The 17,952-nt window shown below is 36.7% G+C and overlaps 2 protein-coding genes across 2 annotated transcripts in view; one reads left to right on the top strand and one right to left on the bottom strand.

Moving 5' to 3' along the window:
• The first annotated feature begins 1,165 nt into the window (after positions 1–1,165).
• On the top strand, positions 1,166–10,162 carry LOC149075756 (centrosomal protein 20-like). Its single transcript, XM_089245453.1, has 4 exons — positions 1,166–1,259; positions 3,448–3,648; positions 6,509–6,590; positions 9,979–10,162. Exons 1-4 carry the CDS (start codon positions 1,223–1,225, stop codon positions 10,052–10,054), a joined length of 396 nt encoding a protein of 131 aa, XP_089101579.1. The 5' UTR covers positions 1,166–1,222; the 3' UTR covers positions 10,055–10,162.
• A 4,582-nt stretch (positions 10,163–14,744) lies between these two features.
• Positions 14,745–17,952, bottom strand: part of LOC149075755 (neprilysin-2-like) — a 28,463-nt gene continuing 25,255 nt past the window's right edge. The window contains exons 19-21 of the mRNA XM_089243259.1: positions 16,447–16,542; positions 16,169–16,245; positions 14,745–14,983 (exon numbers count right to left, since the gene is read on the bottom strand). Of these exons, the coding sequence (XP_089099385.1) occupies positions 14,884–14,983; positions 16,169–16,245; positions 16,447–16,542 (273 nt within the window). The 3' untranslated portion in view covers positions 14,745–14,883. The remainder of the gene's footprint in view (positions 14,984–16,168; positions 16,246–16,446; positions 16,543–17,952) is intronic.

The raw sequence follows: 17,952 nt of genomic DNA, 5'->3' as shown, positions 1-17,952 counted from the left end.
GTCTGCTTCCCCCCTAGTTGCGGCTCTGCCCTCAGTTAAAAAGGGGACCCTTCTCTTTTTCAAGATGGTACATTTTTTCTACAGTAGAAATTTAATTCGAATTTGCATAATATATTAGAACTTTTGCGAACTTCCCCCGAGTTTTCTCTCTTCATTTTTGTAAAAGGAAAAAAAATGTCCTTTTTTCCCATATTTACAACGAAAAGAACATGAATTTTTATTCTATTTGAAATTAAATTATAATTACAACAAAAGAAATATAGATTCATATCACATATTTGTATGTTTTTATACAAATACAACGCGACAACAGGCAAAATGCCCAACGAAGTCGCTGAGAAAAAGATGCCCGTAACAAATATGGATGTCATATATTTCAAAAATAACGCAACCCAATTAAAAATAAATTACAAGAACTAGAAACAATATATAATATAAATGATAAAATATTATACAATTCCCGTAAAATAAATTTATGGCTGTCAGTGTATGGATAGCTTCTCGATTTACTCCAACATGTTTATCGTATTTCGTTTTAAACGGGTCAATTGTGTTTTTCCCGGGGGATAAGCTAAGCTATTCCATTTATTAACAACCCTGTATTGGAGAAAAATTCCCTGCGACACCACAACCTAGAAATGTCCCTTATACCAATCCGTCCATCCCGTTGAAAATTTTGAACACTTCGATCATATCTCCCCGACACCTATGAAAGCAGATGTCTGGGAGATAATGTTAACATATTCAAAAAATGAAGTCTTTCTTCATAGCTCAAGCCTCATCTGCCATCAAGAACACGTGTGGCTCTTCTCTGCACCCTTTCAACTTTGCAATACTGTTTCATTTCTCGCCAATGGCGATTTTTCATTGGTTTTAGACACTTTACTTCTCCAATTTGCACGCTTTTAGCATCATTTTTAGAGAAAATTCCTGATGTCCCGTAGTTGTCTTGCAGAAATATGGTCAATTTGATGACAACGGACGTCCCAGAACAGCACCGTTCTTTCCCTGTATAGAAATTCATTAAACCACTAGAACTCCTCCCGCAATCTAGAAAATTTAAAATAAACTATATCAAACTTTATGATACAAATGACGTCACATCATTACGTCATCTTTCTGTTTTCGGATAAAAATTCAGTCAAGTTAAAGGCAAAACAGATACATAAAATTGAGTCCAAGCCGATCAGATTTATGTTTATTTACTTTCCGTGAAAAAAAAATGGATTTCAAAGTTCCAACATCTGAGTTGAAATCTGGTAACTACACATACAGATTTGATATTTTTAAAACATTGCGCTATTTTATAAATTTACGATCCGAGCGTGGATCATAGGTAATGTCCCTTTGGGTCAGGGACTTTTTGACTTTTTGTGGTCCATGGACCCCCAATAAGGCGAAAGCCGCAGACCTCCTTTACCAAATGATAATTAGGGGAAACAGATATTTTTTCTTTGGCGAGAAACACGTCCTAAAGTCGCCAAAAGTGAAACGTAGTCATGCTTTCTTACGTCTTTCTTGCCAAAGAAAAAAAAAAGAAAAACCGCTAACATATTGTCAAAAGCTGATTATACTACAGCAATTGAAAGGAAAAAAAATGATAAAAACAATAAAAAAAACATCATATAGTTTCGAGGTTAGAAATAACATTTTAGGCAGATGCGGCCTGAGCGAGGGTGCAAGGGGTGCAGTTGGTTGAAAGGGGTGTCAGCCTAGTCTTTTGTTTAGACACGAATATTTAATGAATAAATAATAATAAATAATTTTTAATAAATAAAATTCTGGGTGAAAAAGCAGTAAGGGTGTCTTCGCGGGGTTACAGTAGACTCTGCACTTCTTGGCACAAGTGCCGAGTCCACTGTAACCTTGCGAAGAAGGAGAAAGGGAAATAAAGGTTTTTTTTTTTCACAGCTAACCTGTTTTTTCCCCCTTCCTCCACCGCACAACAATAATCCACGTTAGAAATAAAAATAATCCTTAGGGCACATACACGTGAAATAATCCATGTTATAAATCGAAATAATCCACACGGAATTGAATGGGCGGTAAACTCATACTACCGAATTTAAAAAAAAGTCACAAAAATACAAAATTAAAATCAGAAAAATAAATTCCACAGGGTTTCAAGTATTACATTAGCAGCTTTTTAGCCATTTTTCACCACCTCTGTCAGCAAAACTCTAACTTCCCTTTCAGCAAAATTTCGTCAGCTCTGCCCCCACTTCCTAGAAGGGGCCCGGTATTATGTCAGCAGGTTTTTAGCCATTTTAACCCCCTTAACCCCCCCTTCCCCTGTCAGCAAAAAGTCAATAAAACTCTTCCCCCCTTGTCAGCCCTTCACCCTACCTCCTAACGGGATCAGAGACTTACGTGGGAAAGGGTCTCGGCATAGTGGGACTCGTGCAACCTCCCACTCAATGATGCAGAAATATTTTAAAACAAATTAAAATTTCAGGTTAAAATACCTTTATGTTATTATAATCTATTTCTGTCAATTTCAATGCTATTTGAAGTCTAAGAACTCAAAATTTCCCTTTAAGAAATTTATTGCGACTCACCCTGTAAGCTGCATATGCTAAACCCGTTCAAGTTAAATGCCGAAACAGGCGAAACACATCCTTGGATTTGCCCATCCCTTTACATGGTTGTGTTTAAATTAATTTTTTTCACCACAAATTTTTAATGAACTTCTTTGCTGACTACATTTAATTTATTAGCTGGCAAAGAAGTCGCGCTAAGAATATTTTTGGGTATTTTGGTTGACATTTGGACCAACATTTGTTGGCAGAAGTATGCAGACTGAATATTTATGTTTGGAGACATTCTATATCGTAACGTAATTCAGTGTTTCTCAACCTGGGGCCATATGGCCCTTTAGTGGTCCTGAAATGCTGTAGGAGGGCCATGGGTGAAAAGCAGATGAAAGGGGAGCCACGACGAGTGGTGAAGTGGGCCACAGAGAACTGCGAAGAAATAAAGCTTTCGAGAAATACGGTAGGAAAAAATGTCACCACTTTTGGAATCTAGCATTGTTGTCCATGGTACCAGGGCAACCTACGTGTTTATAGCCCGGGGCTTAATATTGGGTGTGATGACATCCTCCTCCCAATGTGGATTCGTGCTTGGCATAGGGTCCTAGAGATCGATCATATTTGTAAAATTTTGTTCATTATATAAAATTTATTTCTGATTAAATTCAATTCAATAAGTAGAAAAGGTCTCAGATGAGGGGGTGAGCAGATAGGATTGGAGGGGTCGTGAAAAAAATATGGTCCAATTGGGGCCACGGGCTGCAAAGATCGAGAAACACACATAATTCACACACAAGTTAGGAAATTAATCGCCTATTTCAGTAACAGGGGAAAAAACCCATAAGTATAAAAAGCTAACCGTCATTTCAGTGAAATTTTAGAAAGACTGATGTGTGTCCATTTATTTCTTTTTCAGCATTGAAGGAAACACTTGCTAAATCAGGAGTTCTCACCGAAGTAAAGACCAGAATACGAGCTGAAGTGTTCAGTACATTGCGAGCAGAAAGCGAAAAGAATATACCGAGACTTTCAAATGAGAACTTAGTCATCAATGAGCTGATCAGAGAATATCTCGCTTTCAATGGGTACCATTGCACTCGATCCATTCTTATGACAGGTAGGCATATGACATGAATTTATTGATCTATTGAAGTTTAAAATATTTTCCTCCATTGCTTAGGCATTCCTGTAGTGTAATGTATATTTATCACACATTGCCACTTTATAATGAAAACTTTATACATCAACGATTCTCAAATTTTGGGGGGGGGGCATTCAAATATTATGCCAGCAGATTTGTAGCTATTTTTGACCCCTTTCCCCCTCTTATCAGCTAAAGTCAACAAAACTTTGACCCCCCCCCCCGTCAGCAAAATTTCGTTTCAGCTGTCCCCCTATCTCCTAACGCATAGCATACCTTTATATGTTATTATAATCAATTTCTGTTAATTTCAATGGTATTTGAAGGCTGAGAACTCAAAATTTCCATTCGAGAAGTTCATTGCCATCTACCCTCTAACCCAAATATGCTAAACCAATGCCCCGCATGGCAAAGGTGGCCCTCAGGGTTATCTGATGTGGCCAGCCACCTCAAACCTGATTTTGTAAGCAACACATTTCATGAACTAAGCTGCACATTTAAAGATCACTCAAATCACCTGTGGCAGAATTCCAGAGCATTTAAGTGGCCTGGGGTGCACATTCAGATCACTCAAGTAGGCCCGTGGCACATTCATAGATCACTTGAGTGATTTTCTCTTTAAGAAATTCATTGCGACCCATCCTTTAAGGCATATATAGCAAACCTTTGACCCACAGACTAAATGTTGCCCTGAAGGTTATCTGATGTGGCTGCCCCCCCCCCAAACCTAATTTTGTAAAAATTAACTAAGCGGCACATTTACAAATCGCTTAAATGACCTGTGGCACATTTTCAGATCACTGAAGTAGGCATCAAAGATCACTTTCACATTCAAAGATCATCTAAGTAACCCAGGACACAGTTACAGAACACTTAAACGGCCCATGACACATTTAGGGATATCCCCTTATATGACACATGGCACAGTTTTGGAGCACTTAAGTGGCCCGCAGAGCAGTTCTACATCATTCAAGTTACCTGCGGCAAATTCCCAGATTACTTAAGTGATCTGTGACACAATTACCAGTCACTTGAGTGGCACAATCACAGAACATGTAAGCAGCATGCAGTCACAAAGCACTTAAGCAGCCTGTGGCACAGTTACAGAGCACTTAAGTGGCCTGCGACACATTTCTAGAGCACTGAAGTGGCCCACTTCACATTTCTAGAACACATAAGTGGCCCGAAACACATTTCCAGAACACTTGAGCAGTTCGGACACATTTCCAGATCACTTGAAGGATCTGCAGAACATTAGGAATCACTAAAGTGACTCTGTAGAGGACTTGTCTAGTCAATAGGGAGAATGTTAGTTCAGGTGCCCACAAACTAGCAAAAGATTTTTTGTTTTTGGCACACAGAGTAAGATGCCATTAAGAATATTTCATATTTTCATAAAGAGTGGTTGATGACATAAGCATCAATCAAACCCCCCCCCCCCGTTGTCATGAAAAAGTCAGCAAACCCGACCCCCCCCCCCCCCCGATCGATGCTGACATATTACTTGAATGACCCCTTTACAGAATTACAGAAAGAGCAGAAAAAGAATGGAACATCCCCATTAAATAACACAGAAGAGGGGTTAATTTTTTTCTCCATAGAGAGCAGATCGTAGGCAATTTTTTTTTAAAAAGTTGTTTTAGATGATGCATGATGTTTTCGATCTAAAATTACGAAAAATTTATTTTTGCGAAAAAAAATGGAGAATGAAGTTTTTTCATTATAAGATGATGTCATGCTGAAAAATTTTCATTGCTACAGACGGTTGTGGACAATCACGTGAGAGAGATAGATGGTTTTTTCTTAGCCCAATACATCAAGGAAACAGATATTTTCTGGATATTATGCGTAGTTGAACTCAGAAAGATAAGTCACCTGGTTTCCACAGGGACATGCACCCAGGCCCTCTTGCAAACCTGGCAAGCAAAATATTAACTACGCCACTGGAAACACGACCCTGCCTTCCTTATTTCATGCACTGTGGTGTGAGGTGCTGAAGTAGAGGCATTAGCAGCCTATCTCAAGGCTGCAAATGGCCCTCAAGTAGGAAGGCAGGGTCATGTCTCATGGTGTAAATGGTAGCATGCTTGCCCGGTTTACAAGACGGCCTGGGTTGAGCTCATACGGAGACCAGATGATTTTTCTTTTCGAGTTCACCTCGGCATAATATTCAGAAAAAATCTGCTTTTTTCATCGCCACATAAATTTAAGAAATGACACAAAATTTTGAAAAAAAAAAAAATCAAATTTGTCTGAGTAACGAAATTTCAACTCCTACGTTAATAATTGTTTGCCTCCTAGCTGGATGGGCTGACAGGGCTTCAGCGTGGGGTGGGGGGGGGATGAATCTTAGTCTTATATGTCCAGAGAAGTATACCATTCAGATTTTCTAATTCTTGGGTTTTTTTAGAATTCGGGATGATGCGAATGACAAATCTTATTACTAGTTTGGAAGAAAGTTACACATAGCGTGCAAAGAAAGATCAGATATCAAAACTGATATGCTAACAGACATATTTGTCGCAAATATGAACAAATTATTTCAAATACTTGCTGAAGGACACTGTAACCAAATCAATCAGCAATTTCTTACCCCAAAAACAGACAGATTCTTCTGTAAATTCACACGTTTTTCTTTCACGAACTTTGGTAGTTTACACACATTCAGTTATTATTTTTTATAAAAACATATGACTTAATGCTTTTCTTACATGAATTCACTGGGAAATTGAGCCATTTGTGTTCAAAATAAAATTATAAATTTTTTTTATTTTAATCATAAAATTATTATTATCATCTTCAAATTTCTTTCCTTTTCGTATCTTTGATTCTGTAGAATCTGGCCAACCGGAGTTTATTGATAGAGATTTTCTACAACGGCAACTAAATGTCAAACCCATGGCAGGAGCAGCAAATGTGTGAGTATATTATTTATATAAGACGTGCACAATTGCATAATTCTATAGCTTTTTAATAAATAGTGATGGCTTCAGACACCTCAGAACAGTGGAAATTTTAGTTCTTCCCAGATTTAAGTCAGTAATTTGTTTCTGCCATTGTGGTGGTCAAGTGGTCATAGTGATGGATTTGCATCGACACGGGTTCGAACCCCATTATTGCCATAGTGGTGGTTGGCTGAAGTTGGTTTTCTGTGATTCGTAACTTGCAAGCCGATCTCCCCGTTAAAAAGTCTCGCTGTATAGAGCAAATAGGCACACAATGATATAGTTATTACACTTCACACATAGTTAGAAAAATTGATAGCAGATGGCAGCAGAGCTTCAAGCTTTCAATGGTGTAATTATTCAATCATTACACCTCACTCATAGTTAGAAAACTTGATAGCAGCATTACACATAACAAGCATTACATAGAAACAAACTTCATATTCGGTTCACAACATGTACACGCACATTCCAACATGTACCAATTTGTTAGAAGTTCCGCAAAGGAATGTGGACGAGGTGCACGTTTGGTTTAGTAGTAGCAGTAATTCGTTTCCAAGCCTAATGATGTAAGTCCAGGTGAATTTTCCCATTGATGTATTGAAAATAAGAAGGTATTAAGTTTCGAAATCAAATGGTTATAAACTATATCTCTTGCATTTAATGGCAACATCATAAATTCTTGTGTAGTGTAGGAAAAATTGCATGCCATGACTGAAATTGCTAAAAGATGCTTTTGGAAATTTTCATGAGAAAAACCCTGAATAATTTCAAGGATACCGAAATATATTGTAAAGCTTTACACAACTTCTTGAATAATAATTCAGATCACTTTCGGTTGCACTCTTAAACGTGAAAGTAATTTAAGTGAAATTTAGTTCAGGTGCATTCAGAATAATTCGTGGGATGTTCAAAGTGGGGAAAACTTTTTTTTTCAAACTGTACATGCAGTGGCATCAGAGCTGGGAGTGGGGGGGGGGGATAATGTAGTGTAAGTACTTGGTATAATGGTGCAGAGCAATCCTAGAAATAATTCAGAACTGGGGCTATCATATATAAAGCTTTGTCTTCTTTATTAAGAACTTTTAACATGATAAATAACTATGTGAGGTGATTATTGAATGAATGAGGTTCAATTTTTTGTGAAATGTAATGTCAAGTACCAAACTATGGAATTCATAATATTTTTCCATTGATCATTTTTGATGAAAGTCCAAATGTCACTAATTACCTATTGGCTTGCTGAAAATACCTTCTTCCCGTCCACAGACTTCAGGTATCACAGCTGTTCCTATTATGGAATTTACAAAATTTGACAAGATAATTCAATGAAGCATTTCTGATAATGATCAAGATGAGCACCCACAATGCAGAAACACTTCTGACGCTCACTGTGTACCATGTACAGGGGTTGGACCAAATAATATGGACACCTGTAAAATGAGACAAAACCTTTATTAATAGGCTGTTGGCCCTCTTTTTGCATTAATTACAGCTTTTATCCATCGTGGGATGGACAAATACAAGTCATGCACAACAGTCACAGGGATACATAGCTACTCCTCCTGCAAAAAGGTCACTAATTCAGAACGTGTCTTTGGAGGTGGAAACCTACTGCTCAGTTTGGCCTCCAAAATACCCCACAAAGGTGCAATCATATTAAAATCATGAGACTGAGCGGGCCACACGAGGTGTTGCAGTTCATCATTGTGTTCATCAAGCCAGTCTCCGACAATTCCAGCAGTGTGAACGGACAAATTATCATTTTGGAACATAGGTCGAGAATAAGGGAACTAATATTGCACCATGGATGAAGATGGTCCGCCAGAATATTGACATAAACCAATGCATTAATCCGCCCATCCAGAACAGCAAGTGGGTCGATACCACGGTGAGATATGACGCCCCACAGCAGTTCTAATTCCCCTCCATGCTTAACAGTAGGAACGAGACTGTCAACATCCTAAGATTGTGCTGGCGTTCTCCAAACGTAAACATGTCCGTTAGTCTGGAATAATGTGAACGACGATTTGTCTGACCAGATGACATTCTCCCATTGTTGTCATGTTCAATTCTTATGTTCGTGACACCAATGGGAGAACACCATGTTTCAAGGCATTGTACGGTGTCATCAATGATTTCGGAATAGCCGCTCTACCGTGTATGTTTGCTGCATGCAGTTCATGAAGGATAGTTTTTATCGATACACTTTCCTGTAGATGTGTGTTCATCTCAGATGTTATCTGGGATGCAGTTGTCTTGTGCTTTCTGGCCACAATGCACTTAAAAACCCTTCTGTCTCTATAAGTCATCTTCAACTTTCGGCCACTGTTATGCTTGGCAGATGTCTTTCCTTGTTTGCTATAGGCTGTCATTACCGTCGACACTGTACTTCTCCCGACACCAACAAGGGTGGCTGTTTTCATTACTGTTGCCCCGGCAAGACGGGCTCCAACAAACACGCCTCTTTCAAAATCTGTGAGGTCAGCCATAACAAAGTTTTAATTCCCCAATATATACATGGCATCCGAATGCTATCACTGCTACGACTAGACTGATGTGTGCACATTTTCACCCACTAGGTGGGACTCTTCCACAATAGAGGGCGGGAGTATACGACAGGTTCCATCGAGTGTTGTTTTTTCACAGGTGTTCATATTATTTTGTCCAACCCCCTGTATATAGCTAATGTACTTACTGCTAAGCATTCTCTTTGGCCCTGTTTATATGGGGAACGAAAAAGCCAGTTTCTTTCACTCAGCAATGGGGAAAAATAGCAAAGGATTATGGAAAAGGGGGGCATGATACCACTGGTGGAAAGAATCCACCAAAGAAGAGGGTGTGAATCTATAGGGAAAAAATGTTGCCAAGTAGGTTGTATCTCTGTCATAACCACCCAACACATTCTTTTGTATTGACATCAGCTTAAATATTGCATAAATAAATAAAATAAATATTCACCAAACCATCCCCATTCAAACCCCCTTATCTTGCACATGTAAAAGGGCTTTCATCTAAAATAATGATTTTTAATCAAATTGCTAGCAAATAAGAGGGGGAAAAGAAAGTGTTTTTATGATAAAACCATTAACGATAACCATAAAATAAAAAACTGAATACAATGAGATAATGATTTTGTAGCTCATACTTAAATTTTTACTTATTTTGTATATTAGCACCAAGATCGAGCATTTTTAAAAGTACATTTCAGCATAATCTGGATGACTTGCAAGTCAAAGTATCACTGTTGTAATCACATTCATGCAGAATGGGCATAAAGTCCATTTTTAATCATAACTAATTGCAGAAAAGTTACGAATGGAATTTCCTTAATTTAATAATACTTTTTGTTTTCTCCTAGGCCGCTATTATATGGTTTAGTTTCATATTTTACGAAGCAGAAGACGAATTCCTCACATGCATCTATGGTTGAGTGAATCATTTGTTGAAGGAGAACTCTGTTCATGTAAAATGTACATATTTTGTATTATATCTCCATTGTAAAGAAATGTGATTTGTTTTAATTAAAATTATTCAGTACTGTACGAGTTGCATAATTAGCAAACAAGTTTTTGTTTAAAAAGTGTTGCCACAAAAAAAGCAGCCAGGTTCATTGTTTCTTTTTTCTATCTCAGAATTTCTATTTTTCCCCCCGAATTTCTGGTCCTTTTCTTTTGACCTTCCTTTTTTTAAATTTCTACTGTCCTAGGTAAAAAAAAAAAAAAAAATTGTAGAGGCCATTGGGGTCAGGGCCCATGCATTGCCCTACTACACGCATTTTAATTCACCCATTAAAATATTCATTTGTTACCAATTTAGATAATTGGCTCTTTCTTGTCAGAAATTGGTCTCACTCCAAATGAGAAAAATGAAAACCAACCATTATAATTCGAAATAATAAAATGAGACACCAAATAGCTGTTTGGAGGCTAATATAGCCCCTTCTTCAGCGGTAAAAAGTCTGTTATGTAGCGAGACTACTTTCTTTAACACAATACATTATTGATATGCAGTTTGGTGTCAGATTTTCTCGTATTTTCAGTTATGTAATTTCATCTTTCTCACTGTGTACTCGGAAAGTATTTCTTTTATAACTCCAAACACACACACACAGTTTTTTCCCCACAATGTGCCCAAGAATTTTTTTTTCTATATCCGGTGCAGCCTAGAAAACTCAAATTGTTATACGATACCACCCATTAATAAATAACAGGTTACAGAAGATCTACATTTCTTTCCGTTCTTTTTTTGAATTGAAGAGTTGTGCTGTCATCTAGAATGATTTTCGAATGAAAATGAAAAAAAAAGGAAATAATGAATGTTTCAAATGCATGAAGTTGCCGATTGGCAATGAAAAAGAAACATTAAAAGTGGATGTTACCAATTAGCAATAGTATGCACAGTAGGGTTAAAAATCTGAAATATTATGTATATGGACACAATTTATGACAATTATTTCATCAAATGAATAAAGTTAAATTACAAACTTTCCTGGAAATTTTAATCAGATTGATCAAGTTGATTAACTGAACTAAAATTTTCAACTGCTATCAACAATCGATTGATTAATCAGTTAATCAGACCGTCCCTAATTTTAAGTGAGATATTTAAGATTCCTAAATATTTTAGGGCACCCTATAAATTTCCCTGCCATACTGATTGAAAAAAAAGGAAGAAAAACTAAAATATCATATATATATATATATATATATATATAAAGCTCTCTATATATACATTACTATATTCAATAATTATGTATATCTCCAAAAATCTGATTTCTCTGCACCGTGAGGTGCCACATATGGGCGCAAAATAATTGTTCGATACGATGCATCATGCAAGTTGCATTTCTAGTTCTGAAAATAATCACACATCAGTTGTCCAATGACGTTTGAAACTGCAGATAACGCATGTGACTTTTTTCACAATGATTGGATATTATTAAGTTGCATATTATGAAATCTGATTGTAGAGAAGCGAATTTCATCACAATATAATCATGGTATCATCTTGTCATGTCTTTATGGATATATTTTTTTCTCGAAATATTGTTTCATCTGAATAATTGCATAAGATCATCCGAAGCAGGTTCTATTTAAAAGTGTGGGTTAAATCTTGAGATTCGCATCATTGTGTGTGTGTGAAAATTTTAAATTTCTTTTGTCGACGTACTGTGATAATTATACAGGGTGTATAGAAAACTGGGGTATAGCATTTTACTGGCGAACCGTTGATCCTAGAGGTATACTTCCAATTAGAAAAAGTTTCCAAATAATGTGTTAGTAGTACTCAAGATATATATCATTCATGTTTCAAGATTGTATAGTTATTAAAATAACAAAATAACTTTTTATGCAGTTCCCAAGTGCCCCAGAACCCATGAAAAAGTTGTTGCCCTGTCTTTCTTGATGCCGACAAAAAAAATTCCACTTGTCTAAGTGCAATATTCAATGAGATATTCAAATTCGAAAAACGAAGGAAAGTTGTTCTTAAAAGAAGCTCGTAATGCGGAAAAACCGTTTTACCCGCATTTAATAATTTAATATTTATTCTTGGCTTGTATTTAGTCTTTTTGGAGATGCGGTCTTTGCGTGACGTCATTTTATACTCGATAGGACAATGGAATTGAAAGAAGTTCTTGAAGAAAAGAAGACTCAATAAAAAAAAAAAAAAACACATTTCCGTAGTTTATCACGATTCACCGTAGTTTCGTATTTCATGGTAGAAATCCGTAGAAACTACGGAAATTCCGTACTAATTGACAAGTATGATCAGCGGATACATCAACGTGTTTGACAACCAATGGAAGTTGAATCATTGTAGGGCTTCCTAATCAAAAAACGCATGACCTCGTCAAACCTGACAATTAAAATTTTACAGGGCCGTCTGCAAGAATGAAAAACGAGTGTTTTTAATTTAAAAGTTTTTAAGATTTCCAATTTTTATGGGGGAAGGGTTACTTTTTTAGATACTCTGTATTCTCTAATTTATTAATTGTGTGCTTTATTTTTGGCAAGTGAAAGCGTATATGGATAATAAGCGAGGTAAAAGCTGAGGTGCATTTTAGGTTTGACGTATATTTATTTATTGTAAATGAAAAAGTTCAAATTACTTCCCTCCCCAAGCTCATTTACGCGGTTTCCCAGGGAGGCCACGATACACAGTTGTAAACCGCTTTTGTAAACGATTCTGGGAGATACCGACAGTATGCACTAAGTAACGAACGTGAGCGTTTCAAAAAGTATACAGCGTTGCCTCACAAATCGACTTTCAAATTCTTTGGGACTATTACTAACTAATTTGCACATGGAAGAATAGATTTTGAACTTTGCTCGAAAAATAAAATCGGAACTTTGCTCAATAATACTCAGAAATCATCAACGAATAAGGCAAATACACGGAATCCGTGCAAGGATTACGGATACACACATAATCCTTATTTGCCTCATTGATTGATGATTTCTGAGTAATTGGCCACATTCCAGAATGTGCTCTGGGTGTAAGTGGCTTTAACGTATTTACGGTGCCAATGTTATGCGTGTTTCGTGTCCTTGTGGTGCTGCCATCATTTTGGACTGCGCGTGCCCGAAATTGCCGGATAAACTTATTTGGGAAATATTGCTCCGCAATTATCGGACATTAATTCGGTGACGGGTTAGCATCAAATTACGAAGACCTAACGGCATCGAGCTTATACAATACCTCCTAGATAGCTTAGGAGACGTAGTATCTAGGAGGTATTGGCTTATACTACTGGAGAGAGAATGACGTTAGCGGTCTCCGCCTCGGCAGTGCTAAGAACGGTATCCTAAACATCATTCGTCGGTATAGTACGTGATTTGTTTACCGTAAGCGCAATCGCCGTTATTTTCTTATAGCACCTAGGGCCGCACGAGGGGGAGCAGGCGGATTTCTGGTGCCCGGGCGCTGAACCAGAAGGGGCGCCGAGTTCACCCTTTAACTGTTTCTTCTACGTTGGAAGCGGCGCCAAAATGCCTGTTTGTCCCATGTGACAAAGCATCTTGTTGCGGTTCTGATAGCATCCATAGGAGTTTACAGAAATGAGGAAGGAAGAGACTATTTTTTTTTCCCAAGATTTGCAATTATTATTCCATAATTAGTGAAAGAGATAATTTTAGAATTAAAGAAAGAGATATTTCTAGGAATTAATATAAGAAATAAATCTAGAATTAAATGAAATAAATAAATCTAGAATTAATGAAAGAAAATATTCCGTAATTAATGAAAGAAACAATTCCAACATAAATGAATTCCAGAATTAATGAAAGATAATATTTCTATCTCTATTCAAGAGGGTTGTTGAATAGTCTTTACTTGAACTAGTAGAAGACCCTTTTCAATTACTTCATTATGAGGACTTGAAGGAATCGACTAGGAGTAGAGGCTTAAGGTCCAATCCGCACCTTCCCGTGGTGCAGCCCGTAAGTAGCCATGTTTAACAAGCGGTGAACGGTTGCGTTGGTCTTCCTCCAATCCGCACTGGTCAGCATGGAGGATTACGGCCAAATCCCTCTAATCCAAATCCCTCAGAATTAAGGCAAGAGATAACTTAATCTTTTTTTATATTGAAACGTTCTCTACCGTTTTTTAATCTTCACAAAACAACTAATTGCAATATTTGGAGATTGAACAGTACATTTAAATGGGGAAATCGCCCGGCACGAACTGTGAATTTGGGTGGATTCACATCTACAGACAATCACCGTGTCGCGTCAGACATTGCATTCTTTAACATAAACCAGTGAACGTATTCATATCTATCGTATCGTGGCTGCGCATGCGTAGGCAGACTTTTTTGTGTGTTAAAGAATGTGTGCCGAGTCTGACCGTTACTTCCTAGGTACTGTATTGCTAGGAGATAGAACCCCTTTATACACCCCTGTGTATGAAGGCGTCTTACTAGGAGGTAATGGTCTGACACGTCACAGCGAGTGTCTGTAGATGTGAGTCCACCCTTAAACATGTCACGCGATCTCCTTGTATACGATGCTATTTCCGTCGCGGTGGTTCCTCCCTCCCTCCAGTAATATAAGCGACTAATAATCACGACTGAGAACAAAACTGAAATCGCAAATATTCTAAAAAAATAATTTATTTGCTCAACATGCAAAAATTTGAAAAACAAATTTTCTCATCAAATTATGATAAGTATGACATAGACCTGATATCTCAGTATCATTGGTTCATATTTAAATCATTACTTTCGGCTTGCAAGAGCCATTTTTTTCAAAATTATTGATGGATTTCACCATATGTTACATTTGTCGACTGGATTCATTGGAGTTCCAGGAGAACATTCAAATGCTTCGGCAAATTTTTCAGAATTTGAAAACGCACCAATGACCCTGAAATATGTGTGTGTGTGTGTGAGTACATGTTAGGATTATATTAATATGTTATAACTCGGATTACATGCGATAACAAACGTTGAAATATGCACTAAAAATAAAAATAAATCTGCATTTAAAAATGCCGGGTTATCGCATGAAATCAAAAATATATGCGAAAAATGAAAACAAATACATCTAATAATGTTGAAGTATGAGACTAAAAATTAAAAATATACGCAAAAAAAGAAAAAAAAAAATCTAATGCATTTGAAAGTGCTTAAAAAATGAAAAAAAAAACTCATAAAAATTGTGAAAATATGCACTTAAAATGTGAAATATGCGCTTAAAATGTGAAATATGCACTTAAAATGTGAAATATGGATTTAAAATGCAGAAGTATGACCTAAAAAGAAAGAGTACTTACAGAAAAAGAAAAATATGCATAAAAAGAAAAACGTGCACAAAAATGAGAAAAAATATGCATATCAAAAGCACTGAAGTACATTTATCCAGCAGAAAAGAAAGAAAAATATGCTGTGAAACTGAAAAATATGCGCAAAAAAACCCCCCCAAAAAAAAAGCATTCAAAATGCCAAAAAAATTCCCTGATATAGAGCACAAGAAATTTGATTAAATTTGAAGAATAAAAGATGAAAATAATCTTGAAAATATTAGTACAATGCGATTAATAGAAAAAATGCTAAAAATATGCACTTATATTCTAAAATTTCGGTGATTTTATGCATTTATATGCAGTAGCTATAAAAAGTGCTAAAATAAGTAATTGCATTTGCATATTATCCAGCCTCTAGTCATATTTTACTTGCACAGAAAATTTTCGATAGAAATATAATTTCTAACGATTCTCTAGCAATATAAAGAAATATTGCTTTTTTAAAAAAAATATTCTGAACCCTTTCCCAGTTCTCACCGAGCTCCGCCAACACCCGCTACAGTCCTATAGATCATAGTTTCCCAACCTTTTTTGTCCCATCGCCCCCTTCTTCAGAAATGTTTTTCTCCCATCGCCCCCCCAGCGCAATCTAACCCATAGGATCCTATGTTATACTCGTAGGTTCTAACGCCCACGTTAGGAATCAGTGCTATAGGTGGTGCTGGCTGAGCCTGCTCTGGTTTTTTTTTTTGACCAACCCTGAGCTGAGGGCCAAACAACATCTATGTTATAGGAAAAGCACTTGCCTGAATTCTTCTGGGCTTTGAGTCTCATATAAAATAGTGTGTAGTAAACTGTTTTCCGAATGATTGCCACAAAATAACTAAAGAAAAATAATTAGGATATTAATCAAAATGAAATTTTTTACGAAGTACATTAGTTGATAGTGTTCATCAAAAATACAGTAGCATACGATCTTGAATCAAATGACATCATTAGCGTAAGCCGATGATATCACTTGACACATAGATAAACCTGACTTTCCTTAGGAATATCTTTAAGGATAAATTTTTGAAACACTTACGTGTGCAGCACTTATCCAAAATAGTTGATTGGGGGTATACTTGAGGTTTGGCAGCAAAGTTTCTGATCCTTGCTCACTGACCAATGACTGGTATGCCTTTATAGGGGACAACAAAAAGCTTTAAAGCTGATAAAATACAATCTGATTAAGATGAAATCTGAATTTAGGTATTCAAGCACATACTATTTATTAAAGGCCATAAACTATTTGAATCGTCATTTTCTTCAGAATTTTTTATTTTTGCTAAAATAAAATACTTGACAGCACATGCACACGTTCCTCCGTGGAATTTCTAACTAATCGGTAATCAATGTCGAAATGGGCGTTCGGAGTGTATATGTGTAGCCCTAGCGTATTTGTATTGTCAAAGTTATGCGTGTTTCGAGTTCTAGTGCTGCTGCTGCTACCTGTCTTCCATACTATGAAGTGAAGATTGTATTGAGATGCTTGAATATCCATGTTATGTAAGTATCATGTTATAGGTCTGCCTGCTCTTTGCGGAGAGACTTTTCAAATGGAAGACCGGCTCGCATTCGCAATTTCAAGGAGTGAATGCGAGCCGGTCACATGAAAAAAAAAAATACTGAAAAGTATAAAATGGAAGTCAAAGAGAAGGAGTTTATATCAACACATGGTCGACGAAGAAGGATGCTTTTCATTCCGCAGCATACCGTCCACAATGTGTGTAGTTCTATATAAAATCGTACAGGGGGTGCATACGAAAGTCCCTTTATTCTAGAATAACTGACGAACCACTGATCTTAGATGCATACTTCCAGTTAAGAAAGAGTATCCAAAATAATGTGTGGATCTCAGGACCTAAGATACGTCATTCGTATTGCAAGAGATTGCACATAGTTATTAAAATAAAAACAACTTTTTATTTGGTTATACCGTCCTAGAAAACCCGATCAGAAAGAGGTACAGATAGAAAGAGAGAGAGAGAGAGAGAGAGAGAGAGAGAGAGAGTTGTTGTACTGCTTCTCCTGAGCACAACAAAAAAATTCCACGTTTTTAAGTGCGATATTCGCTTAGATATTTGAATTCAAAATCGTTGAAAATGAAGGAAAGAACCACATGAACTGAAATCCCGTTTACACGCGTCAAGTGATTTAACTGAAAAGTTGAATAAGTCGTCGAGTATTAAAATCTGTCTCAACGTAAGTAATCAAGTACTGAATGCTCATTAGATAATGAGAAGGATGCGCCCACTGTCGCATGCGCACAGGGTCTATTTAAACGAAAAAATAGGACAGATTTTTAAATCATATCTATTTGTCTACTTGATAACCTAACAACTAAACGGTGAATAAACGGCCCCTAATGTTTGTATGCAATTTAAAAATACTTGACGACTTAAATACTAAATTACTTGCCGCGTGTGAACGAGCCTTAACGGACAAGCTCACTCTACGCTTCATATGCTTTTTCTTTCTTTCATTTTCAACAATTTTCAAATTCAACTGTCCAAGCGAATATTGCACTAAAATAATGGATTTTTTTTGG

Source organism: Pholcus phalangioides, unplaced genomic scaffold (assembly GCF_987345545.1).
Source record: "Pholcus phalangioides strain wild (caught in Gottingen) unplaced genomic scaffold, Ppha-v1.0 ptg000015l_1, whole genome shotgun sequence".
Classification (NCBI taxonomy): domain Eukaryota; kingdom Metazoa; phylum Arthropoda; class Arachnida; order Araneae; family Pholcidae; genus Pholcus; species Pholcus phalangioides.
Note: the sequence above shows the minus strand (reverse complement) of the source record. Positions and strands in the feature narration are given on the sequence as shown.

Coding starts and splice junctions, on each gene's coding strand:
- LOC149075756 (XM_089245453.1), top strand. CDS start 1,223: ATGGATTTCAAAGTTCCAACATCTGAGTTGAAATCTG. Junction 1,260..3,447: donor AACATCTGAGTTGAAATCTG/GTAACTACACAT, acceptor TTTCTTTTTCAG/CATTGAAGGAAACACTTGCT. Junction 6,591..9,978: donor ATGGCAGGAGCAGCAAATGT/GTGAGTATATTA, acceptor GTTTTCTCCTAG/GCCGCTATTATATGGTTTAG.